At 46.9% G+C, this 22,971-nt stretch overlaps 12 protein-coding genes across 12 annotated transcripts; 9 read left to right on the top strand and 3 right to left on the bottom strand.

The window, feature by feature from the left end:
• Nucleotides 1-414: 414 nt before the first annotated feature.
• BX661DRAFT_86875 (uncharacterized protein) lies at nt 415-1,376 on the top strand. Its single transcript, XM_051539541.1, has one exon. It carries the CDS (start codon nt 634-636, stop codon nt 1,264-1,266), a length of 633 nt encoding a protein of 210 aa, XP_051393107.1. The 5' UTR covers nt 415-633; the 3' UTR covers nt 1,267-1,376.
• A 749-nt stretch (nt 1,377-2,125) lies between these two features.
• Nucleotides 2,126-3,067, top strand: BX661DRAFT_204298 (uncharacterized protein; the record flags this gene model as incomplete). The annotated part of the gene is made up of 3 exons (XM_051538555.1): nt 2,126-2,257; nt 2,533-2,783; nt 2,880-3,067. Exons 1-3 carry the CDS (start codon nt 2,235-2,237, stop codon nt 3,065-3,067), a joined length of 462 nt encoding a protein of 153 aa, XP_051393106.1. The 5' UTR covers nt 2,126-2,234.
• Nucleotides 3,068-3,856: 789 nt separating this feature from the next.
• On the top strand, nt 3,857-6,815 carry BX661DRAFT_209628 (armadillo-type protein). Its single transcript, XM_051538701.1, has 3 exons — nt 3,857-6,119; nt 6,234-6,311; nt 6,494-6,815. The coding sequence occupies exons 1-3, from the start codon at nt 3,972-3,974 to the stop codon at nt 6,713-6,715; spliced, it is 2,448 nt and encodes an 815-aa protein (XP_051393105.1). The 5' UTR covers nt 3,857-3,971; the 3' UTR covers nt 6,716-6,815.
• An 809-nt stretch (nt 6,816-7,624) lies between these two features.
• Nucleotides 7,625-9,456, top strand: BX661DRAFT_223480 (uncharacterized protein; the record flags this gene model as incomplete). The annotated part of the gene is made up of 3 exons (XM_051538877.1): nt 7,625-7,707; nt 7,749-7,996; nt 8,947-9,456. 3 exons carry the CDS (start codon nt 7,625-7,627, stop codon nt 9,144-9,146), a joined length of 531 nt encoding a protein of 176 aa, XP_051393104.1. The 3' UTR covers nt 9,147-9,456.
• On the top strand, nt 9,441-10,483 carry BX661DRAFT_179657 (uncharacterized protein). Its single transcript, XM_051535267.1, has 3 exons — nt 9,441-9,577; nt 9,634-9,651; nt 9,799-10,483. The coding sequence occupies exons 1-3, from the start codon at nt 9,521-9,523 to the stop codon at nt 10,408-10,410; spliced, it is 687 nt and encodes a 228-aa protein (XP_051393103.1). The 5' UTR covers nt 9,441-9,520; the 3' UTR covers nt 10,411-10,483.
• Nucleotides 10,338-11,070, bottom strand: BX661DRAFT_179656 (uncharacterized protein). Its single transcript, XM_051535266.1, has 2 exons — nt 10,516-11,070; nt 10,338-10,418 (listed from the first exon to the last, which is right to left on the bottom strand). Exon 1 carries the CDS (start codon nt 10,993-10,995, stop codon nt 10,561-10,563), a length of 435 nt encoding a protein of 144 aa, XP_051393102.1. The 5' UTR covers nt 10,996-11,070; the 3' UTR covers nt 10,338-10,418; nt 10,516-10,560.
• A 592-nt stretch (nt 11,071-11,662) lies between these two features.
• BX661DRAFT_179654 (transthyretin family protein) lies at nt 11,663-12,203 on the top strand. Its single transcript, XM_051535265.1, has one exon. It carries the CDS (start codon nt 11,698-11,700, stop codon nt 12,106-12,108), a length of 411 nt encoding a protein of 136 aa, XP_051393101.1. The 5' UTR covers nt 11,663-11,697; the 3' UTR covers nt 12,109-12,203.
• An 821-nt stretch (nt 12,204-13,024) lies between these two features.
• Nucleotides 13,025-14,771, top strand: BX661DRAFT_204293 (uncharacterized protein; the record flags this gene model as incomplete). The annotated part of the gene is made up of 3 exons (XM_051538554.1): nt 13,025-13,126; nt 13,241-13,287; nt 13,472-14,771. 3 exons carry the CDS (start codon nt 13,025-13,027, stop codon nt 14,769-14,771), a joined length of 1,449 nt encoding a protein of 482 aa, XP_051393100.1.
• Nucleotides 14,772-14,951: 180 nt separating this feature from the next.
• BX661DRAFT_179652 (T-complex protein 11-domain-containing protein) lies at nt 14,952-17,677 on the top strand. The gene is given in 5 exon segments (XM_051535264.1): nt 14,952-15,410; nt 15,591-15,813; nt 15,825-16,210; nt 16,230-16,727; nt 16,757-17,677. The coding sequence occupies 5 exon segments, from the start codon at nt 14,992-14,994 to the stop codon at nt 17,655-17,657; spliced, it is 2,427 nt and encodes an 808-aa protein (XP_051393099.1). The 5' UTR covers nt 14,952-14,991; the 3' UTR covers nt 17,658-17,677.
• Nucleotides 17,678-17,791: 114 nt separating this feature from the next.
• On the bottom strand, nt 17,792-18,768 carry BX661DRAFT_169857 (Homeodomain-like protein; the record flags this gene model as incomplete). The annotated part of the gene is made up of 2 exons (XM_051533566.1): nt 17,792-18,132; nt 18,603-18,768. The coding sequence occupies 2 exons, from the start codon at nt 18,766-18,768 to the stop codon at nt 17,792-17,794; spliced, it is 507 nt and encodes a 168-aa protein (XP_051393098.1).
• A 2,297-nt stretch (nt 18,769-21,065) lies between these two features.
• Nucleotides 21,066-22,058, top strand: BX661DRAFT_179649 (lactoylglutathione lyase). The gene has a single exon (XM_051535263.1). It carries the CDS (start codon nt 21,210-21,212, stop codon nt 21,669-21,671), a length of 462 nt encoding a protein of 153 aa, XP_051393097.1. The 5' UTR covers nt 21,066-21,209; the 3' UTR covers nt 21,672-22,058.
• BX661DRAFT_179648 (uncharacterized protein) lies at nt 22,059-22,887 on the bottom strand. The gene is made up of 3 exons (XM_051535262.1): nt 22,505-22,887; nt 22,458-22,475; nt 22,059-22,434 (listed from the first exon to the last, which is right to left on the bottom strand). Exons 1-3 carry the CDS (start codon nt 22,586-22,588, stop codon nt 22,171-22,173), a joined length of 366 nt encoding a protein of 121 aa, XP_051393096.1. The 5' UTR covers nt 22,589-22,887; the 3' UTR covers nt 22,059-22,170.
• Between the last annotated feature and the right edge of the window lie 84 nt (nt 22,888-22,971).

Below are 22,971 nucleotides of genomic sequence, written 5' to 3'. Positions count from 1 at the left end.
TTTCAATTGTTCAGAGAAAGTTATAAATACACGTGCATATTAGTAGTACTTGGCACACAATGACGAGGCAATTAAAGCGTATGAGCGCAGGCAAGGTCAAATGAACAAGCAAGCAGCCGAGCACATGCTAACTTTGGCGGCAGCAGCAGCAATTTGCGTGCCGAAATGGTGTGTAGCCGCATTCCATCTCAGTCATGCTGCCACTGTGCGCCAAACAAAGGCAAAGCGCACAAAAACAAATAAAAAATCAAAGAGAAAGCGGAAAATGGAAGAACGAAAAACGGAAAAGGGAACGATTCAACGCCCGTTAAAGCCAATTTAAACGGTGACTGCGGTGCTCGATTAGCTGAGGTTTTATCGGGAGTAAAGCAATGCAGCAGCAGAGCCAAGCATGTGAGTGGGTGTATATAGAACAAATGTAGTGTTGCAACATGTAAAGTGATAAAATAGCATGGCAAAGTAGAGCGCACCAGCTGGCACTCGTGACTGCTTGTCGCGCATTGTTTTGTTTCTACAGAGTACTCGACATCAAATGTCGCCTCACTTAAACTTGATGTCGCTGCAGATTCAATTGAAGCGCCAGCAGATACTACGCGGACAGATGAACAAATAATCAAATGAACAAACGAACAAATGAACAAATCAACAAATCAACAGGCATATATACAAAAAGTTGCAGCCACGCTCGTTCGGGGACATTGCATCGCGAGCCAAGCACAAAAAACGCGTTGGCTCTCCGACAAGAGCCGCCAACCACAGCAAACATATTGCAAATTAAAAATTACACCTTGCACTCACTCGGCAAGAAGCCGAGCAAGCGGACAAGCACGTAGACAAAAAAGACAGGACACACATCAACATGTAAAAAATAATTGGACATTTTTCAACCAATGTCTATGCCAGATGAGGTGGCCGCTTACCAATGTAGTTTCCAGTCCGCGTCGCCGACATGGCTGCCGCCAGCGCAGCGATAGCAGCGACCGCGGCAGTGGATTCATCGTCATCGGCGAGCTTGCACTCGGCTGTCGACGCGCTGCGCCTGCTGTGCTGCTGCCGGGTCTTGCGTTGGTTCCGCACCTGCTGCACAATGCGCCGAGCGACTGCCCTGCGCACCATCACCTCGCGGCGCTGCGTGCGTGTCATGGCGATGTGGAAGCTGGAGTGGCCACTGCCATTGCGGTGCAGCACGTGTGGGCAGCAGCAGCAGACGATACAGACGAGGCAGACGATATAGATGGCGCAGTGGTGTTGGTGCTGCTAATGTAGTGACGGTGTGGATAGACTAGGCCCATGGTTGGTACTTGCTTTGTGTGTGTATAGAATAAGGTTAGTGCTTGTTTGCGTTTTGCGTTCGCCTTTTGTGTTGGTTGATGCGAGTGAGTGTGAGTGTGCGTGTTGGCAGCGCAGAAATAGAAAACGAGTGCTTGGGTAACAAGGCAAGAAAGAAGAAAGAAAGGTTGCAGCCAAAATCATATTTCCTTTTATATGCAAGCGCGAAAAGGCCAGGCAGACTGGGCAGCTGAGCTGAAGAGAGTGGGGGGGAGTGAGAAAAGTGGGTGGGTTTATGTGAGCAAGGCAGGAAAAAAGACAAGGCAGGAAAAAGGGTTGCGCCATAAAAATAAAAATGCTGGGGATACAATATCCAAGCTGGCTGGCTGGGTTGGCTTGGCTTGGCTTGGCTTGGCTTGGGTTGGCTTGGCTTGGCTTGGCTTGGCTTAGCTTAGCTTGGCTTGGCTTGGCTTAGCTTGACTTAACTTGGCTTGAATATTGCAGGCGCCGCAGAGTAGTTTTTACTTTTTGGCTTCTTTTTGTCTTTTTTGCCTTTTTTGCCTTTTGACGATCAGAAAGCAGCCTCAAGAAATAAATCTCAGCAAATGAAAGTGTGCACTTTCTTGCGTCCTGAAATTGGATTTTCAATGGCCTGAGCTGACACGAGGATCGAATCATTGCGACACCTCTGCAGCCTCGGAAGCAGTCTATTCCAAGAGTGCAATGCGCCATTGTTCATACGTGTTGCGACGTGAGAGGGTGATCCCGGGATTCAATAAATGCTAGATGAGTGCAGCATATTTAACTGTGCGAGTTGAACACGTCGCAGATTTAAAAACTTCAATGCATCAATTTTCCATCTGCTTGATTTTCTATCACATCGCGGCCAAAACTGCCATTTAAATTTGCTTGTTCATATTTTAAAGCCTTCAAAAATACAGCCATAAAGTAGTCTCAAGCTGACAATGAACTGGATTGGAGGACAAAGGTATGCCATGTTGCCACTTTTGCGACAATTTTTCATTCGGGACGACAAATGAATACATCGTCAACAATCTGGATATGTCAAGATAAGCGTGCGATGGAGCGATATCTGCACAATGCAATAGTTCCCGGTATCAGCTGCACAAACAGAAATCCTCATATCTTGAAAATTGGCTTGTTTGCAGCTACTTGAACTTGAATGAATTAAATCATTTGACAGGGCATGCCCCCTTTTTGTCGAAATTTGTCGGGATAATCCAACGACTTTTTGTGGAATAGAAGCACGGGCAAAAAAGACCTTAAAACTCGGCAAAAAATGTTCTTTGCGCAGCATAGAAAAAGAGCTGAAAATTCGCACCAACTGCTAGAAAATTCAGTGACAGACATCCACGCAATTGCAGGTTCCGCTGATGATTATACCGCCGAGCTGGTCAAAAACGAGAGTTGGTCGCATGGCATCCACTCGTCGCCGCACATCAAGCGCATCAGGGGGAGCTTTGACATTTTCGCGCTTGCGGGGAAGGAAGAGTGTACGTTTCACAGGGTATAGTGCTTACGCGTAGTGCTTGTGGGCACATCAGCTTATTTTTATTATTTTTTGTCACTATTCTACTCCCTTGTTGTAGTTATTAGACTAAGGTCGTGGCCAGATTCGGAATACAATAGCGTCACTGGTAGTGGCGTCCAGGGTGTTTCTGAGATTTCCCCCGCGCTGGCAACGCATTATGGCACAACAGATATTGGCGCGAGCGAAGCACCGCTCATGTCGTCAGCATACAGCGGAACCTGCCAGAGCGATACCAGCGAATGCTAGAGCACCACTGAGGCGCATGCCGTTATCAAGTACTAGCCCAGCACTGCTGTGGCGATTACGTTCTTTCAGATCAAAACAAACGCTTAATGTTTTTAAAATGCATACATGTTTTGTTAGAAGGCCACTTCAACCTATATATTTTCGGCACAGTAATCTTGAGCGGTTACATTGCAACAACCTGATAATGTCGGCCAACCTCATAGTTTGGATGACAGATGCTTACACGGTAACACAAATACGAGTACAAAAAAATAGACTCCTGACAGGCAAGCAACTAAAATTTGTTGCACTGGACAAAAACGCCCATACTTCGCCCAGAGAAAATAGACCCATAGATCCACTTGCTCATTTGACGAAACCCTGTCCTATGTTAAACAATTGATGGCTATAACCAATATGATATGTGAATGAATCAATCTGTGCGCTGCCTGCGGGGATGAGTAGCTGTAGTAGATGGTGCTTTCCTTGGCTTTGCAACCGGCTGCTTCTATTGCTGAGTCTCTGCCAAATGATTGGACTTAATTCCATACCTCTGGCGAAAGGTGTTAACGCACTGTCAACGCAATACATTTAACGGAATGTAAAGGTAAGTGCGTAAACACAATCTCCAAGATTATTTATTCCGCAGGTTTGGGTATTTGTTACAGATGCTTATTTTTGCTATCAAAATCCTAATTGCAGAGATCAAGAAATTAGCACCGAAAAAATAATAAAAAATGGTGCGCAGACCCAAACACCAAAAAAAGAGTTCGCATCTTCTGCTCGATCAACGCTCAATGGAGGGGCTTTCTTGTCTTCCTGCACTCCTATAATATTGTTTTATACTTGTCAGTATTACTTTTCAGCATTATCCTATTTTTGTAGTCACACTAAATTCAACCACACCACACACCTTACTATCGACATGGGTGCTGAAACCAAACGCAAGACTCGTCGCGGAAAGCGCGGTGGAGACGCCAAGCGCCCGAACGACACCGATGGCACTGGGGTTGCAACCCAAGACACACAGCAGGGTCAGTCCAATGCTGCCTCCGCATCAGCAGAGGGGGCCACCGGATACGTTGCGCCGCCAATGTCTTCAGGCGACTCGCTCTTCTTCCTCGATACAAGCGCGCAGGCCGACAACATGGAGGACCAAATGGAGAAGGTCAGCCCGGCCTCCTACGGCCTTGTCAACCCCGACCTGCAAAAATACCTGAAGAGCTGCGAGGGCATGCTCGACGAGCCGAAGTTCGAGACAACTGAGGATCGCGACATATTTGTAAACAATGTGTACTCGGAGATGAAGAACTTTGAACTGCAGCTGACGACGGATCACGAGTGCTCGCGTATTCTCGAGAAGCTGTTCCATATCTCCAGCGATTATCAGATTAGGCGGTTCGCCGCACTGACGCGCGAGGATACCATCAGGCTGGTGGTGCACCGGTTTTCGTCGCACGCACTCCAGACGATGCTGCTGTTGTCGGCAGGGGCACTGGAGCGCGAGTTGCGTGGCGAGTCCAGCGACTTTGATGGAAGCGTTGAGGTGGATGAGAGCAGCGATAATCAGGCCGTGCGCACGGCTTTGCCGACGTTCGAGGAGCTGGTGCTGAGTTTGGCCGAGACGCTTTCTACACGGTGGTCGTACCTGATGTCCAACGAGTACGCGTCGCATATTCTGCGCGTGCTACTTCTGGTCATGGCGGGAAAGCCCATCGAAGATCAGTCCAACCCCCAGAGTGCCATTAAGAGCAAGCGGTCGACCAAGTACATGGAGGACAAGAGCAACGCGTCGATGAGCCAGCGGTCACTGACAGTATCGCGCGAGGTGCCGGCATCATTTGGCCCTGCGCTTGAGCGGCTGCTGAACACTGTGGGCGATGCCATGGGCGACGTGGTGGCGCGTAACTTTACCAACAATGCGGTCGGCAGCCCTGTGCTGCAGCTGATGGTGGAGCTGCAGGCTGGGTTCACCAAGACCGAGTATCCTGGGTCGATTTTAGACAAGACCTTGATGAACCTGGCATCCGCCGGCACGACGGAGAACCCCCGCCGCGACTCATTCATTACGATAATGCTTGGCGACGTTGTCGGTTCGCATTTCTTGCAGGTTGTTGCCAAGATTGCATCCCCGCAGCTCCTGCAGGCAATCTACGACCGGTACATGCGTGGAAGCCTCAAGACGCTGTCTTTCCACCCGATCTCCAACTTTGTTGTGCAGAGTGTCTTTGCCAATGCTAAAAACGAGCGCCAGCTGAAGGCCATGATTTCCGAGGTTGCGCCCATCTTCAGCGACTTGCTTTTCAAGAACCGCGCCGGTGTCGTCCGCGCCCTGATCGACTCGTGCGTGCGTCTGGAGTGCGGGTATATTGATCTCATTAATGCGCTGTACAACGGGCTCGGTGTGAAGTCGCCTGAGGAGCGCATGGAGCTGATCAACCTTCTGGCCTTCCTGATCCCCTATAGGAACTTTGTCAGCGCCGAGTACAATCAGCTGCCGTTTAAGGTGCAGGGCTCGCTGATTATCCAGTCGATTCTGCAGTTCCCCGGAGATGCCCAGACGCCCATCATGGACAGCTTCTTCAGCCAGAATATTGACAGGGTCATCTCGTGGTGCAAGGATCCCAGTGGCTCGCGCATAATCGAGGCTATTTTCAAATCACCCAATGTGCCGTTCAAATCAAAGCAGCGCGTCATGGAGCGGTTTTCCGGACGGTACACTGATCTGGCTATGAACAAGTACAGCAGCCATACCGTCGATGCATGCTGGGGGATCGCCGATGTGGAGTTCAAGGAGACCGTTATCTTGGAGATGGTCAAGAATGCCAATCTGCTGCAAGACAACCATTTCGGCCGCATTGTGCTCCGCAATTGCGCGTTCGAACAGTACAAGCGCAGGGCCGAGGAGTGGCGCGAGCGCGAGCGCGGATTGGAGCGCAAGAAGCACATGTTTAAGGATATTTTGGGCAGCAAGATCGTCACCAGTGACGTCAAGCCGGCCACTACGATGCCGGGTGCCCAAAAGTCCGCCATAGAGGATGGATCTAAGGCTTCAAAGAAAAAGACGTCAAAGGTAAGCCAGATGCTAAGCTTGATATTTGTACATTCTGATGTTGCATATTGATTGCCCATTGTTGCATTTGCTAAAAACTGTATTGCATGCCATTGTTTTTATTTAATTCTGTAGTCCTCGGGTGCTGATGAAATCGACTCACTTTTCAAGAAATCGCACATTCGCGCATCGTCAAACGACCTGAAGCACAACGTAAGCCACAATACAATTCACATTTGCATTATATGGACCCAGTTTCTTCATTGTTTTTGATTATAGAGGATAACCGAAAACAAAGGGCTAATTGACACTCTCACCCGCAATGATTCTTGCAATTTTGTGCACGCGTTACTAAAAATTTCTACAGCTTCAAACATAACAAACAAATTCTATAGCAGCCAGAGCAGGCCTCCAACGACATCTCTGTGGCTATTGATGCCAAGGGCGACAAGAATCTTGAGGCTGTCATGTCTGCCATTTCGGGAACTAAGCGGAAGAGCAAGAGCAAGAGCAAGTCTGACAAGAAGGATAAGGAGGACAAGGAGGAGTCCAAGTCTAAGAAATCTAAAAAGTCCAAGGAGGAGGATCGCAAGAAGCGCCGTGCCTTTGTTGGCTAAACATTTGTGTTCTTTTTCAAACATTTTTGTGTTACAATATGTGCCTCGTATAAAAAACTTTTTTATACTTTTAATACCAAGCGAGCAAGTGTATTGAAGCTGGACCCGATTATAGCAATTGATCAACAATGTCATGGCACAGTATTTTGTTTGGCCTGAAGGAAGACGTGGCGCATTGAACATATTGCCCATTTGTCCATACTTGAATTGTTTATTTGTATACAAGTGGCAAAACTTAATCCGCGGAGTGTTTACAACAAACAATTTTTCAAATTGTTTGGCGAAGAATGACGAGTCGTTTTTTATTTAATTTCAGGACGCAAGAAAGTGCACACTTTCATTTGCTGAGATTTATTTCTTGAGGCTGCTTTCTGATCGTCAAAAGGCAAAAAAGGCAAAAAAGACAAAAAGAAGCCAAAAAGTAAAAACTACTCTGCGGCGCCTGCAATATTCAAGCCAAGTTAAGTCAAGCTAAGCCAAGCCAAGCCAAGCTAAGCTAAGCCAAGCCAAGCCAAGCCCCAAGCCAAGCCAGCCAAGCCAACCCAGCCAGCCAGCTTGGATATTGTATCCCCAGCATTTTTATTTTTATGGCGCAACCCTTTTTCCTGCCTTGTCTTTTTTCCTGCCTTGCTCACATAAACCCACCCACTTTTCTCACTCCCCCCCCACTCTCTTCAGCTCAGCTGCCCAGTCTGCCTGGCCTTTTCGCGCTTGCATATAAAAGGAAATATGATTTTGGCTGCAACCTTTCTTTCTTCTTTCTGCCTTGTTACCCAAGCACTCGTTTTCTATTTCTGCGCTGCCAACACGCACACTCACACTCACTCGCATCAACCAACACAAAAGGCGAACGCAAAACGCAAACAAGCACTAACCTTATTCTATACACACACAAAGCAAGTACCAACCATGGGCCTAGTCTATCCACACCGTCACTACATTAGCAGCACCAACACCACTGCGCCATCTATATCGTCTGCCTCGTCTGTATCGTCTGCTGCTGCTGCCCACACGTGCTGCACCGCAATGGCAGTAGCCACTCCAGCTTCCACATCGCCATGACACGCACGCAGCGCCGCGAGGTGATGGTGCGCAGGGCAGTCGCTCGGCGCATTGTGCAGCAGGTGCGGAACCAACGCAAGACCCGGCAGCAGCACAGCAGGCGCAGCGCGTCGACAGCCGAGTGCAAGCTCGCCGATGACGATGAATCCACTGCCGCGGTCGCTGCTATCGCTGCGCTGGCGGCAGCCATGTCGGCGACGCGGACTGGAAACTACATTGGTAAGCGGCCACCTCATCTGGCATAGACATTGGTTGAAAAATGTCCAATTATTTTTTACATGTTGATGTGTGTCCTGTCTTTTTTGTCTACGTGCTTGTCCGCTTGCTCGGCTTCTTGCCGAGTGAGTGCAAGGTGTAATTTTTAATTTGCAATATGTTTGCTGTGGTTGGCGGCTCTTGTCGGAGAGCCAACGCGTTTTTTGTGCTTGGCTCGCGATGCAATGTCCCCGAACGAGCGTGGCTGCAACTTTTTGTATATATGCCTGTTGATTTGTTGATTTGTTCATTTGTTCGTTTGTTCATTTGACTATTTGTTCATCTGTCCGCGTAGTATCTGCTGGCGCTTCAATTGAATCTGCAGCGACATCAAGTTTAAGTGAGGCGACATTTGATGTCGAGTACTCTGTAGAAACAAAACAATGCGCGACAAGCAGTCACGAGTGCCAGCTGGTGCGCTCTACTTTGCCATGCTATTTTATCACTTTACATGTTGCAACACTACATTTGTTCTATATACACCCCACTCACGTGCTTGGCTCTGCTGCTGCATTGCTTTACTCCCGATAAAACCTCAGCTAATCGAGCACCGCAGTCACCGTTTAAATTGGCTTTAACGGGCGTTGAATCGTTCCCTTTTCCGTTTTTCGTTCTTCCATTTTCCGCTTTCTCTTTGATTTTTTTATTTGTTTTTGTGCGCTTTGCCTTTGTTTGGCGCACAGTTGGCAGCATGACTGAGATGGCAATGACGGCTACACACCATTTCGGCACGCAAATTGCTGCTGCTGCCGCCAAAGTTAGCATGTGCTCGGCTGCTTGCTTGTTCATTTGACCTTGCCTGCGCTCATACGCTTTAATTGCCTCGTCATTGTGTGCCAAGTACTAATATGCACGTGTATTTATAACTTTCTCTGAACAATTGAAACCGATAACCCTTTATCCACACATTTTAGACGATCAGTGTGTAACGTGCGACGATGACTCGCGGCCGGTGCCCGTCCTGGACAACACCGCGCTGTCTGCAGAGGCGGAGGCAGAGGCAGAGGCGGTCCTAGACGCAGAGTGCCAGATTATCCAGCGCATCATCGAGCTGCAGAGGGAAAAGGAGCGGCTGCTGCGGTTGATGCACCAGGGCAAGCCCACATCGACATGATCTGAATCGAATCGAATCGAATCGAATCAAATCAAAAAGGCTTACCAAGCCATATACTAGCATCACCAATTCAATGTTGTTGCGTGGATTCCTACCCATTTGATCTTGCTACCGCTACCTGTAATTATTCATATTCAAAGTGATTTCCGCGCTGCTTCCAGCCGCCTAGGTCGTGTGTTGATTCTTTGCTATTTCCTCCCTTTCAAAAAACGCGCAGTTTTTTCTTTGACAGTCGTCGTACATCCCTTTTTAGCCTTTGCTTTTGCCCCTCTTTTTGTCACTCGCCTTTTTGCTTTTCTAACTTATATTTTCAATTCTTTTTATTTTTGTAATTACAATAAATTCATTACACGCACACACACAATTAAAATAAAATGGAATTCTGCTTAATTGCGCTAAAAACTGCTGTGTCCGAGGCCGACATTGTTGCTGTCATTCAGAAGGCCTGGACGATGAACGCGTCTACCATTTTGGACGGCTTCTTGAGGCACCACCAATCGCAAAGGTAATAAAATAACACCTTTGTAGTGTATTTAAAAATGATGGAAGCGAAGAGTCTCTTTCATGTCATTTGGGCGGCGTGTTTTTCTCAACTAAAGCTAATTCACTAACCCACTTTGTCAACCTACCCTGCCATTTCATAATTTTGTAGCTCGCTGAGTCTCAGGAGTTTAGTGCCTACTGGAACCTCCTGCAGCTTTTCTCTTTCGGAACATTGAGTGAATACAGAGCAGCCAGCGCGCAGCTACCAGAGCTCAGCGAGCAGCAGATAGAGAAGCTCAAGCACTTAACATTGGTGAGCTTGGCTTCTGATTTTAAGATTCTCGAGTACGACCTGCTCTTGAAGGAGCTAGACTGCCAGAGCGAGCAGCAGATGGAGGATCTTGTTATTGAGGCAACGTACAGAAAGCTCCTGTCGGGCAAACTGGACCAGCAGCGGCGGCTCATCGAAGTGGACTACGTCATTGGCCGTGATGTGCGCAGAGAGGACTTGCAGAAGATATTCAACAGCCTGAATTACTGGTCGCTGGTCTGCGAGGATGTTCTGGCAGACATTTCAAAGAGCATCGAGCTGGCAAATTCGTCGGTCCTTACGAAGAGAAAGGAAGAGCGCGAGTTTGCGAATGCTCTTCAGGAGGTTCGCGCGTCTCAGTTTGCATCGTCCAAGGCCCGGAAGTCTGGGGGCGAGTCCGTGTTTGAGCCACAGTACGCCAGCTCTGAGTACCAGCGCGAGGACATAAGGACCCGCGGCCGGGCGCCATAAATACATATGTTCTTTTCTGGTCATGGCCCATTCAATTTTGAATAAATAATATTACACACTGACTTTTTATCTGTTCACCAGCCCGGGTAATGTGAATTGTTGTAGTATGCAATTTATATATATACGGAACGTAAATAAGTTGGTTTTACTTTACTCATTTTGGGCCATCTTGCGCCGCGCACGAATAGCAGAGGGAATTTCTGGCAAGTTGTAAAGTTCTTCGCTGCTGTCGCTGTCCAACTTGAGCGTTCCACGCACTGCCGCTGACACGTCTCCTCCGTAGTCACGCAGAAACATTTTTAGGTTCATTTCGCGCACGCATTTGGGCAACTGGGCCACCTCGCAGTCGGCCTTGAGCACCAAGTCTTTCTTGTCAGCCTCGAGCTGGGTCCGCATCGATCTGATCTTATCCTGCACCTCCATGTCAAAGTTCTCGAGCATGGCCATGCGCTGCTCTTCGGCCAGCTGCCGTTCAGCGTGCTTGTCAAAGGTCTTCAATGTCCTGCCAGAAATTCCGCCGGGACTTGTTAACCCGTTGTTTAGTCGATGCTGTGCGTTGCGACGGGTGCTATTTAACATGCTCATCGTGTGAAATGTATGAATCGAGAAATGCGAATCGTAAATACAATAAAAAATACAAAAAAAGGTTGAGAAGCGAAAAGGAAAAGGCTATTTGCAAATCACATGTGCGTTTCTCTGTTTACAACAAAATTTAACTATCGAGCTGATCGCGGTCTGCCTGTGTGATTTTGATCCGAGCCGTCGACTCGCGGATGACGGATGAATACTGTGAATTTTGATTGTCGTATTATTTTACACAGTTCGGGCCTTAACGCGACAAAACCGTGATGAACGATGAGCGGCTGTGGGGTTGTTCGACTGGACAAGCATGTTTCCTTTTTAGTGCAGTCCCTTGGGCAAGCGTTACTGCAGCAGGACGGCGCAAGTATACATTAAGTTGCGAAGTTGGGAAGAGGAATCTGAACAAAAAACTGGCTAGACGGCACAAATTGCATGGTAGTAGCTCATAGGCATGGTCGATATGGCAATGCGCGCATAATGTCTGAGCTGCGGCGAACACGCAGTAATCAAACACAGCAATAAATTGTAGAGGCCATGACATCCGGATTTGAGAAGAGCACAAGTGCCAAGACCAGGCCAGTATCGAATCTTAACCCCTCAAGGGCAGCACACACAGATGGCCTGGCTCTGCATGCAATCATTTTCCATAATCTCATTCAGAATTCACAATCCCCCGACTAGGCCAACACATCAATTCATTTATCGATGCACTTATCTCTTTTTCCAGTTTACTTGTTCTTGTTTGGAGCCATGGCAGTCAGCCCTATCACCTCGCACGTTCTCGACGCAGCCCGCGGCACCCCCGCCCAAGGTGTGCCCATCAGCATCAGCTACGCCCCGACATCGGAGATTGCCTCTTCAGGCCAAAGCTCGGTGATTGGACGTGGCGTCACCAACAGCGATGGGCGCTGCCCTTTGCTGCTCGATTCTGAGTATGTTCTCAAGCCCGGAGTTTACACTGTGCACTTTGACACAAAGACATACTTTGCGCTGCACGGCGAGAAGAGCTTCTACCCGTTCGTCGATGTCACTTTTGAGATCGATCAGGCCGCTCCTCACTACCACATTCCGCTCAACCTGGCGCCCTTCTCGTATACTACCTACCGCGGCAGCTAAATGTTAGGCTTGGCCAGGTTTTTATTTAGTTATTTTTGTAGTTAAAATTTTTATTTAACAATGTTAATGGCAGCCACCGACATTATCCAAATGGGATTCATTAACCAAAAGTCGCAATATTGTACACATGATTTATTTTGTGCAATGCTATTATTGTTGTCTGCGTTTCAAATATATTATCATGTTTTTGTGTTCGAAAAAACAATTGCACCAGGTTTATAGTAGCAAAATATGCTTTCAGATAAATAGCAAGTATAATACAGTGAATAGTAACAAAACGCTAAACGACACGCTTATTTAAAGTCGTATGCCAGAAGCGTTGGGGTTGGACAGGTCGTTAATTTTTTTCTAAACTGCCGCGCAAACCTTGCCTTATTATAATTGGCAACGTTTCTTGTTATAACATACTTTTTCTACAGCCAAATACGAGTCATGATCCGGCAGCGCTAATTGCTAGAAAACTAAAAATTACATTAGTTCATGTATGAGGATGGGGCGATGGCAATTTTTAGAGGCACATATTTCCTGGAATGACAAAAGTCTTGGCAAAAAATACCAGGGCAGTACTAGCTTTAATTGTCATGACGCATTTTTCCAATTTAAATCTGAACATTTTGACTTTTCAATACTGTGAAAATAACTGTTGGAATCCCTAGCTTGCATTGACCACCTTATTTTGTAAACGTTCTATAAATTCCAAGAAAAATGACTGCGCTTAAATACCCAGCAGCCTATACACATTGAAAATATTACCCCCATTCAGTTAGAATAGACAGCTGTTAATTTATACTATAGTTTACCTTTTTATTTTATTTCCATTGCAAATTTGTTTTCATTCCTTATTTTTATCACTTAGTTTTTGTCTTTCATTTTTTAGCTGCTGATATTATTTTCGCCATTCCTTCATTTATTAAATATGATTTCAGCCAAGGCAATCGGCTCACTCGCTCGGTTTCGGACTACCTATTTGGTGCTGATCATTTCAATGTACGGGTTGCTATTTGGACTGGACACAGCGGTATGTATTGGATTTGCCCTGTAATCATCTAAATGGATTAAAAATAATAGGTTGCAATTGTGCTAACTGCGTGTGCGCATTATTACATATATTAAATATTTGCTGTTTATTTAGGCTGTGGCAGTGACCTTGCCCATGCTAAAGGCTCAATTCGGACTCGGGTCCACGCAAATGGAATTCCTGAGCGCGGTTTCGTCTCTCGGCGCTATTCTTGGACTGCTGCTTGTCATATTTGCTGGCAGCCGAGTCACCAGGAAACTACATTGCTTATAAACACCACTGCTTACATCGCTGGCTTTATCATGGTGCAATGGCAAACAGCTTTACTACATGTGTCATCGGCAGGGTCATTGTAGGCTTTGCTCACGGAATTTCCACAATGATTGCACCAGTTTACATTGGAGAACTGTCACCAAAAGAATTCCGTGGCCTGTTCATCTCATTCAGTAGCGTAGGAATTAACTTGGGAATGCCCGTGGGCTTTACATTGGCAACAGTTATGAGCACAGTCCCAAACTACAGCCGGTGGGTGTTTACTATTATCGCTATACTGAGTTTTATTGTCGCGGTGCTCATGTACACGTTAGTTCCCAATTCGCCTCGAGATCTTATTTTCCACGGTCACAACAAAGAGGCCCGTGTTGTGATACAGAGACTCAGCTTTTCAAAAGCTTTGTCGGACGAAGAGGTCACTGTGGAAGTGAGCTTGCTGTCCAAGGCTATTAGGAGCGAACAATTGCCAAAATTCAGCGATTTATTCACCGCTGGAAACAGGCGGGCACTGACTGTCGCCTGTACGCTCCAGATTGCCAAACAGTTGTCGGGATTCACCGCGCTGCAGTTCTTCTCGGTGTACCTATTTAAAATTATAGGCTTGACCAAGGGCCACATATCGCAGCTTCCGACCATTATGCTGGGCTTGGTTCAGTTTATATCCGCCGTCGCCTCGCTGGGGATTATCGACTTCATGGGACGCCGGAAGCTTTTGCTCATTTCCACGCTGGCAATGACTGCTGGACTTATTGTCCTTGGCGGCTCATTTGTAATGATAACCGGGTTTGATCAGATTAACAAAGCCCAATGCTCAGAGTATTCAAGGTGTGGGTCATGCCTACTGGACACGGCGTGCGGATGGGCAGCTAAAGCAAACGTGTGCATGTCCCAAAAACCCAGCACCTTGGGCTTTCCGGCATTGGCAGACAGCTGCCAGCTGCACACCTCCCGGGATCACATTGGCAGCTGGATGGCTGTAGCTTCGCTCATTATTGCGCTGGGTGCAATGTCGCTGGGCCTAGGAAGCATACCGTGGGTTATCCAGGCAGAGATGTTCGGCCAGTCTCTGCGCAGCAAGGCTGGTGGCGTGGCGTCCATCTGCAACTGGCTGTCGTCGTTTGTCTCAACTGTATCGTTTTTGCGGCTGGCCTTTGTTGTCACACTGCCCGGCATATTCTGGCTCTACGCAGGATTGCTTTTGGCAATAGTGGCATCTGTTTATTGGGCAATTCCAGAGACGGCTGGACGAGCGCTCGAGGATATCGCCGAGGGCGTGGGCAGCGAGGCCCAACGTGGCAGTAAAATGGCTGTTATTGTGGCCAAATGGCATAATCAGCATCGGGATGAGAGTGAATGTAAAGACGCATTGTAGGTTAATTAATTAATTCACACATAAATAACGCATCCAGTGACATCGTTTCATATTATACCATGTAATTTTGACTCCGTCGTGGCACGTGCTTGCCCCCCATTCAAGAAGCAATTCGAGTGAACAAAAAGTGTAGGAAAATTAAAATTTTACTATTTTCTTTTCTTTTCATATAAATCCGCCCACATTTATTTAAATATATTTATACTGTTATATTCACCAAATGGCAGACCAGCACGCTGCAGACGATACACAACAACACAACAGTTCGACACTCAAGAAAAAGCGCAGACCATCGTCTGCTAGCAATGGAGATAACCGCTCCCTGTTAGCTTCGCCGAGCGCACAACTATCAATAAAGCGGCGCAATATCGATCATTTTGGCGAAATTGGTTTGCACGCCGCGTCTCCAGATTTATTACCATCAATCAGTCTATTTGAATTGGCGGCAACCGATGATGACTCAATGATTGGCGATGCAGTGGAGCCAACGCCCTCGGACAATGACTCCGCAGCACCAAGGCTAGATCTAGAGACCGCAGCTACAGTTATTCAGCGCGCATGGCGGCACAGATGCATTAGCGGACCAGTGAAAGAATGGGCTGGTGCCAAAGTCACTGTAAAGACACTTGCTGAAATTTCGTTTGACGACGCAACGACTCTGATTAGAAGCGCCAATGTAGTACAAAGCTCTGGAAACTCTTGGAGATTCTTATAAAGGCTACTTTGGCACCAGCACTGAAGACACCGAGTTCAAATTTCCCGGGCGAGCGTTTGTTGCCGGGCACCTTTTGCTGCACATCCCCGGCTGCTCGTGTCTAGCAATTCACATTTAGACACCATGATAGAGTCATCCGCCCTGACAATGACCGAGTCATATGCGCAATTTGCTACTGCATTTCTCCACAATGATGTCAGCTGGTATCAACGCCAACATACTTTTGTGGCCAGCTTCAGGGCATTCTACTCTGCGCTGGACTCTTGGAAGCGCGCAGATACAGCGAAGCTACTATCGGCGATGGAACGCATTACTTGGAGCTCGATCGTCTATGGCAGTCGGTGCAGCGCCGGACTCTTGGCGAGGGCGATGAGGCGTGGCGAGTGGGCATTCAGGCGCAGAGAAAACAATTACTCGTTAAAATACGCACGTTAGGCGGTGAGAGCGCCGTTGACGAGTTGATGCAGAAACAGCGGGAGCTGCGTCTGACATATACGGACCCCCAGCCATCGCCGACGCCCTCTCTGGTACCCCCTCCCGGGATCAGTACCAATCTGGGTCTGGCTTCTGTTGATGGAAATTTGATAGCTGCAACTGCCAACTCTAATCTGCAAGCCGAACCAAGCAATCGCAAAGACAAAGCCCCTGACTCAGTCAGGGACCTTGGTGCTAACGACCCATCGATTGTGCTGACAAAGGCCATTGTCGACCACGCGCCCACGATGTTGAGCGGATCTGGGTAGTTTTGACTTGACTGCATCTGCAGCCCTGAAAAATACAAAGTTGGCGCACGATATAGTATTAGACCCCGACATGCGCTTAGAACCAGCAGCGACCAACACGCTAACTGGGGCGGTCCAGCAGGCTGTCACTCGGGCATTCTTTGACCATATCAAGCGAGATGTCGAGTCAGGCAGCGGCGACTATATAATACGCATTTTGACGCAATTGCGTCTGGACATGCGCACAATTATTCCGCCGACCAGCAAGATGCATGTGACTTTGGAGCAGGAGCTCGACCAGGAGTGGATGGCTGTGCAGCTGTCCAAGGGGGCCCTTGATGTGCAGGAAAAGTACCGTCTGGTTCTAGGAATAATCGGCAACGTGTGCGCTCCTGTTCGCGACAAATCCCTGGATGCCCTTTTGAAATCCCTTGAAGCTGCTAATGTAAATGGGCTCGCCGAGGTTGCACAATCTGTCGCTATAAATTCCAATGGCAATGGCAATGAAAAGGCAGAGCTGTCAGTTGCGGCCAAGAAATGTGTTGAAGACCTGCTGGATATTACGCGCGGACCATGGAACTTATCCGCAATGTGCGCCTCGATGTGCTCAACTATCAGCTCCAAACTGTGGTTCGCCCATGGCTGCGTACGCACGCTGTGGAGTACGAGAGGGCAGCAATGGCCAAAGCATTTAAGCAAAGGTTCAACAACGATGACTCGCAGGTCTTGCAGCACACGAGCGCGTGGATCAAGGACGCAGCCAGCCGCGAGCAGGCTGGGCAATGCTCGTTGCGCGCGACCGACATGAATGCTAGCACACGTGTTACAGCAAAACACGTGTTTCTCGAGGCGTTCCTGGATCTCTGCTTTGCGCCGACAGCACTGGACGCTGAGGACACGCCTGCCACGCTGGCGCTGGATCAGTTGCGCATTCAGCACTTTCAGAACGAGATTCAGGTTGTTCTAAGCGCCGCCGCATTATGCGTCCTGGCGAGAAACTTCATGCAGGAATCAGGCATCGTGCAGATGGACGAATCTCGGTTGCGCCAGGCCGCACCATTATTTGTGAGCATTCTTCGCGCAGATGATGTAACAATGGATCGGATTGTTACGGCTATGCATCAGGTAATTACAGATACTGAAAACGTATCTGGTGGATCGATTGCTCGTCTGGTTCAAAAGACGCTGGCAAAAAACGATCCCGTTTATATGGTCATGGAGCGGCGGCTGAGACACTTTATGCTGACCCAGCTGGACAAAGACGAGATGCCTGGGATAATGGTCAGGCGGCTGGACGGGGATGATAAGCAGAGTGTCTCAGCAACGCTGGCCAAGGTTTCTCTAAACGTGGTTCAAAGTGAGGTGTGCGCGCTGCTGCTGAGAATAAGCCAACTGTGCTCGTTCAACTGGCAGGTCTACTCGCACTGGTACTCGAAGAGTCTGCTGTAAATTGCGTTCAATGAAGTATAGATGTTTATTTAAAAATAGCTTTTAATGTCCTCTATTTTTAATAGCAAATACGAAATAATTTACATCTAAAAATGGAAAATGAGACGTCAAAACGGCGTAAATATATGCAGTCTTTAGTTATTTTTGTTGTCAACTTTAATGCTGTCGCTGTTTCTGTTGCTGTTGTCGCCAATGTAATTGTAATTGATGTGAGCCCTGCTCGCCACTTGGGGAATCCAGCCCAGCTTACAAAACCATTCGAAAACCTTGCTTGTCTTGTTGACATCGACGCGACACAGCTTTTGCGCGTCACGTTTTTTAAAAGTGCCCGGCGGCAAGTTACGGCCCGCGCGCACGAGCGACTGCTTGATCATCAGATATTGTTCTGGATACAGGCGCAGCACTGAGCAGCAATCGCGCTCAGCCTGGGACAAGTATTCTGCCATTGCAAATTTTGTGACGTCCATGGGCGCGGCTACAAACACAGACACGGAAGATAAAAAATATATAAAAGCGAGCATTGTGCAAATTAAAGCATGAACGGACATGAAAAATATTTTTTCAAAAAACCTGTATTTTGTAGAAATAACATGACCGACAAATATAAAAAAGACAGGTTGCAGCGCATTGTGCACTTTAATGTGCGGCAAAATTGTGTACATGTCTAAACTTTGGAGCAAGTGCAATTAGGCGCACAATTGAATGCTGCAAAAGAAAATAAAAGTGTATAATTCAATTCCCCCGCGCCAATTTACATATATACATACAACATACTGGTTGCGCGCAAGCAAATATTGCAACACATAAAGAGCAATGGAGAAGAAAAAGAACGAAGATCGAGAATATGACAGAATCTTGCATGGTGCATGCGATTTACATGCCTTTTTATGTGTGGTGCAGGGCATTATCATCGTGATATTGTTATTTGCTTGTTTTTGTGCATACCTTTGTTCCATCTCACCGAGCAAGTGGCCATCGCTGGCTTTAAATTGAAGATTTCCTGCGAGAGCTCGTCATAGGTGTATTGGCCGGTGCCAACAGGAAAATTTCTCGGCTGCGGCGAGGAGCCAGCAGAGCCAACAGAGCTAGCAGAAGTGGCAGGACTGTCCATACTAGAGCTGCTCAAACTACAAGTTTCGGCCGGGTTAGGGTGGTGCGCGCAACTCAAAATGGCATGATCGTTTTTTTCCGACAACAGCGGGCTTTGGGGAGTGGCCAGTCCCATCCCCGTGACGTTCGTAGTTTCCAATTCTCCATTGCAAACAGAAACTTTACTGCTTTTAATGTTGACGCTCTCTGGTACATGTGCAGTTGGCGCAGCCGTAATTACAATGTCCCCCAATGAGGGAAACAGACGCTGAATTGCAGCTGACATGCTTTTGCGAAATGCAGGCACCCTCTTGTGCTCGGGATGCAGCGAGAGTGGCGGCGGCGGCAACGTCAATAAAGGAGATGGCACCCGCACAGTGTTTCCGCCTCTAGCCATTGTAGCACTAAAAGGTGCTGGGATGACGAATTGGTAGCCTGCCAATGTGCCTGTCCACTACAGCGGATGGTCGCTCAATATCCATCAGCGCACGCGAATAAGCCGTGGGATTGCGCTGGTAATCGTCAAGAAAGGGCATCTTTAGCTGTGGAATGGCCGGATGTGCCGGGTAATGTCGTGGGCGACAGTGAGCGTGTGGGATGGCGGCGCTTGCGCTTGTCAACTCGTCCTTTGGAGGTTGCTTGTTCAGGTGAAGCGGCCAATTTTTCATGGTTCTGGATATTTTTCGCGGCATCTGCGGCTTTTGATGAGGGGCTGGCAGAGCAAGACTCGGATTGTTTGGCATAGACCGGCGCCACCCAGTGCGCGGTGCTAAGGAACTGCTCATTTGCCGAGGGTGCATTACCGTTTATAATACCCGAGTTGGGACTTTTAGATGCAGGGAATGAAAACGTCATTGTCGACTGAAGGTGATTGCGAATAATGACTAGAAAAGGAAAATAAAAAGTGGGGAGAAGAATAAAGATGGGAAGAGGTGTTTTTTTTATAAAAAATTTAGGGAGAGCAAAGTCAATAAAGAAAGAGCGAGTGGTGAACTGGCCACACAACAATACCCGAGATTTTGATGAATTCGGATATAGGAGGGCCGAAATAGCAGGCAGAGAGAAGGAAGACAACAATCAGCTTGCAAGCAAAGTGGCTGTATATATTTGATTTCAAATAGCAAATAACTGCGAGATGAAGTTGGAAATGATGAATGAATGGATGAATTGATATTATATATGTGTGCTGTTTGGGTGTATAGAAAAATAAAATAAAATGCGGAGCCGACAATGTATAAAGTAACAGATAGGCAATGGCAGGATAATCCTCTCGTTTAGCGTATTTCTTTTGAATTAAATGGATGAAAGTGAATAATTTAACGATAAACGAATAAAGAATAGAGAAACAGAAAAAACGAAGTATGAGGAATGGGCGGTGGCTTTTTATACAAAGGGCGGAATAAAAGTCGACTGGTGCGCGGATGGTAATCTTGTGGTTGAATGTGATAAAAGCGCAAGATGGATGAGAGCGTGTAGCCTTTAGTTTTGCGGATTTTTTGGCTTGCGAGAGAGAGTGTAGTCACAATTTTATCATAGCCAAATTTAAATTTTAAATTACAATTGTAATATTTGAGATAGGACAATTGTTATCGATTGCAATTCGCTAGATAAGAAGAGGTCGGGCGGGTACAAAATAAAAAATGTGACCATATGATACAGTGATACAGCATAGATACTTTAAAGGCTTGTAAATAATTGATACTTTACCTGTGCATCATCAAGGCGTATATTCCTTCTCTGTCATTCCTTCTCAGTTTTGGAATTGAATTGCTTGTCTTTGAAATTAACAGACGACAAGAACGGAATATGCTATCTATCTGTTTATTTCCATTATTTTCATTTTTATTTTTCACACCATACTCATGGAACTGATGTTTATTTTTCTTTTTTAAAGGCGCATTATTGATTTTCCAGCGAGACTCATCCATCAAAATCAGTAATGAAATAACGAGATTGAGACTGAGACAGACCGTATGGTCGTCATATATTTTTTTAATTGTTGTCTATTTGGGTTTTTTTGTTTGCGATTTGTGTTGTTCTTTATTAGGCACGAAAATCCGAGCATTGATGTAGCGAGAAGCAAATGCTTCTAATTTTTTTGTGGCGGTGCATTTTTCCGATTCTCGAAACACGCATTGATTGAGCAAATCTAATTGTAATTTATGCAATTAGATCCGGAATTCACCAAAAGATGCGTCGCCATCGTCGATCGTAATATGCATTCTTGTGCAGATAGCCGGGTTAGGGCGAAAAAGTGGTAAGCGGTGAAAGAAGATAGATCCATTACTAGGGGTTGAAGTTCTATGGTTTGATGAAAGAAAAAGTGGCAAGCGTTCATTTTTGCATTCCAATCTCCAACAGCTGTCTTTCTTTTCCATCCGTCTCTAACTCTTCAAATTGTTGACTTTTTTTTGAGTATTGGGCCTTTATACTTTCATAGCACAACACATCAAATAACAAACCATGGCCACCACTGACGTCTCCACTTACAGGTACAACCACACGATGTACCGCATCAAGGATGCCAAAGCCTCGCTCAAATTCTACACCGAGGCTTTGGGCATGAAGCTTGTTGACGAGTACCACAATGCCGAAGCCAAGTTCTCGCTGTACTTCCTCGGCTACGAGGACCCGGCCTCCGCGGGACTGGTCAGGCTCGGCCGCCAGGGTCTTTTGGAGCTGACTCATAACCACGGCACCGAGGACGACGAGAGCTTTGCGTACAGCACTGGAAACGGCGATGTCGGCGGCTACGGCCACATTGCGATCACTGTTGATGATTTGCAGGGTGCTTGCAAGCGCTTTGATGATTTGGGCGTCAAGTTTGTCAAGAGGCCTGAGGAAGGCCGCATGAAGCATATTGCGTTTGTTGCAGATCCCGATGGCTACCGTGTCGAGATTCTGGAGAACCCGATGCTCAAGTAAATCAAGCAATTGGTATTTATATGTATTTTTATACCTAATACAAGATTGTTTATTTTTGTTTTGTGTGTGTGTGTCGTACGAGACGGTGATAATATTATTCGGTGGGTAGTTTTTTTAGAGGATACTGTCCAATTGTGTTCAACTGGTCGACTGGCTTGGCTTGGCTTTGCTTGGATTAGATTAGCTTGGCTTGGCTTGGGTTGAGCCTTTGTATAGCTGCTGCTGCACAGCTGCAGACATTGCAGAAAGGACGGGCGGATTTTTTTTTGTGGTCACGATTTTCTTTTTTGGAAAATTCCTTTTTAAAATTGAGATAAACACAGTATTTTTGGGTACAACACAACAGCCATTATCAACATATAAAACGGTGTTTTCTCTCCCTTCCCAACTTTTCCTTCCTTTTCTCTTCCATTAACATTCCACAGCATTTTACCCTTCTCCTCTCCTCTCCTCTCTTCTATTTTATTTAATCGTTACAACACACACTTGTAATATTTTACTATTTGTTTTTAACAATGCTTGCTTCATCTGCCAAACTCGCTCTTGCTGCCACAGCCATCTTTGCCGCCACCAGCGTCAATGGCCAGAGCCAATGCCAGGCCGGCGCTACCCAGTGTGGCACTGACAACGAGAGCATTCTTCTCCGCTGCAACAAGGGCACCTGGGCCACCGAGTCCTGCGGTGCCAACCAGTACTGCATGACGATGAACCAGGCGATGATCCATTGCATGCTCAAACCTGATAATGGCAGCAAGACTACTTTCTCCGAGTCCCAGTCCACCCTACCTCGCAGGTCGAGTCGAGCTCGGATAATGAGAAGACACCAACAATACCCCGTCTACTTCTAATAAGGGATCCTCCTCTTCGGGCGCTTCTGGTAATGGCAATATGGTTGTTGCTGCTGCTGCTGTTGGCATTGCGTTGCTGGCATGGTCGCTCTTTTCTGAACCATTCGCTGGTTTTTTTCTCTTTTCTTTTCTATATTTTTTTAGACAATGCACTTGATGAAAAGCGAGTAACAAGTAAAGAAAAAACAATTGTCCTACTCTAATGGTACTGGATAATAGAATGGCTCATGATTCGAGCCGGTTTGTTGGGTGTGGATGAAAGGTGTATGAAAACACTGAGGAAAAGAATGAGACTACAAATATCTAGAAAAAATTCAAGCGTAATCCGCTGCTAAAAATGCTTAAGAGTATAATATCCCACGTGTGCTAACTTTTCCCAATCCTTTAACGAAATGCAAAGGCAAGTGCATAAACACAATCCCCAAGGTTACTCCGTAAGTTGGGGATTTGTT

Source organism: Kickxella alabastrina (assembly GCF_025024165.1).
Source record: "Kickxella alabastrina strain RSA 675 chromosome Unknown BX661scaffold_6, whole genome shotgun sequence".
Lineage (NCBI taxonomy): Eukaryota > Fungi > Kickxellomycota > Kickxellomycetes > Kickxellales > Kickxellaceae > Kickxella > Kickxella alabastrina.
The sequence above is the reverse complement of the archived record's forward strand: the minus strand, read 5'-3'. Positions and strand labels throughout refer to the sequence as shown.

Excerpts from the sequence above, each read along its gene's own strand:
- BX661DRAFT_86875 (XM_051539541.1), top strand. The coding sequence starts at position 634 with ATGAACAAATCAACAAATCAACAGGCATATATACAAAAAGTTGCAGCC.
- BX661DRAFT_209628 (XM_051538701.1), top strand. The coding sequence starts at position 3,972 with ATGGGTGCTGAAACCAAACGCAAGACTCGTCGCGGAAAGCGCGGTGGA. Across the intron at positions 6,120-6,233 it reads CAAAGAAAAAGACGTCAAAG|TCCTCGGGTGCTGATGAAAT; the intron begins GTAAGCCAGATG and ends TTAATTCTGTAG. Across the intron at positions 6,312-6,493 it reads CAAACGACCTGAAGCACAAC|CAGCCAGAGCAGGCCTCCAA; the intron begins GTAAGCCACAAT and ends CAAATTCTATAG.
- BX661DRAFT_179657 (XM_051535267.1), top strand. The coding sequence starts at position 9,521 with ATGGAATTCTGCTTAATTGCGCTAAAAACTGCTGTGTCCGAGGCCGAC.
- BX661DRAFT_179656 (XM_051535266.1), bottom strand. The coding sequence starts at position 10,995 with ATGAGCATGTTAAATAGCACCCGTCGCAACGCACAGCATCGACTAAAC.
- BX661DRAFT_179654 (XM_051535265.1), top strand. The coding sequence starts at position 11,698 with ATGCACTTATCTCTTTTTCCAGTTTACTTGTTCTTGTTTGGAGCCATG.
- BX661DRAFT_179652 (XM_051535264.1), top strand. The coding sequence starts at position 14,992 with ATGGCAGACCAGCACGCTGCAGACGATACACAACAACACAACAGTTCG. Across the intron at positions 15,411-15,590 it reads AAGACACTTGCTGAAATTTC|CAATTCACATTTAGACACCA; the intron begins GTTTGACGACGC and ends GCTCGTGTCTAG. Across the intron at positions 16,728-16,756 it reads GGCAATGAAAAGGCAGAGCT|ACCTGCTGGATATTACGCGC; the intron begins GTCAGTTGCGGC and ends AATGTGTTGAAG.
- BX661DRAFT_179649 (XM_051535263.1), top strand. The coding sequence starts at position 21,210 with ATGGCCACCACTGACGTCTCCACTTACAGGTACAACCACACGATGTAC.
- BX661DRAFT_179648 (XM_051535262.1), bottom strand. The coding sequence starts at position 22,588 with ATGCCAACAGCAGCAGCAGCAACAACCATATTGCCATTACCAGAAGCG.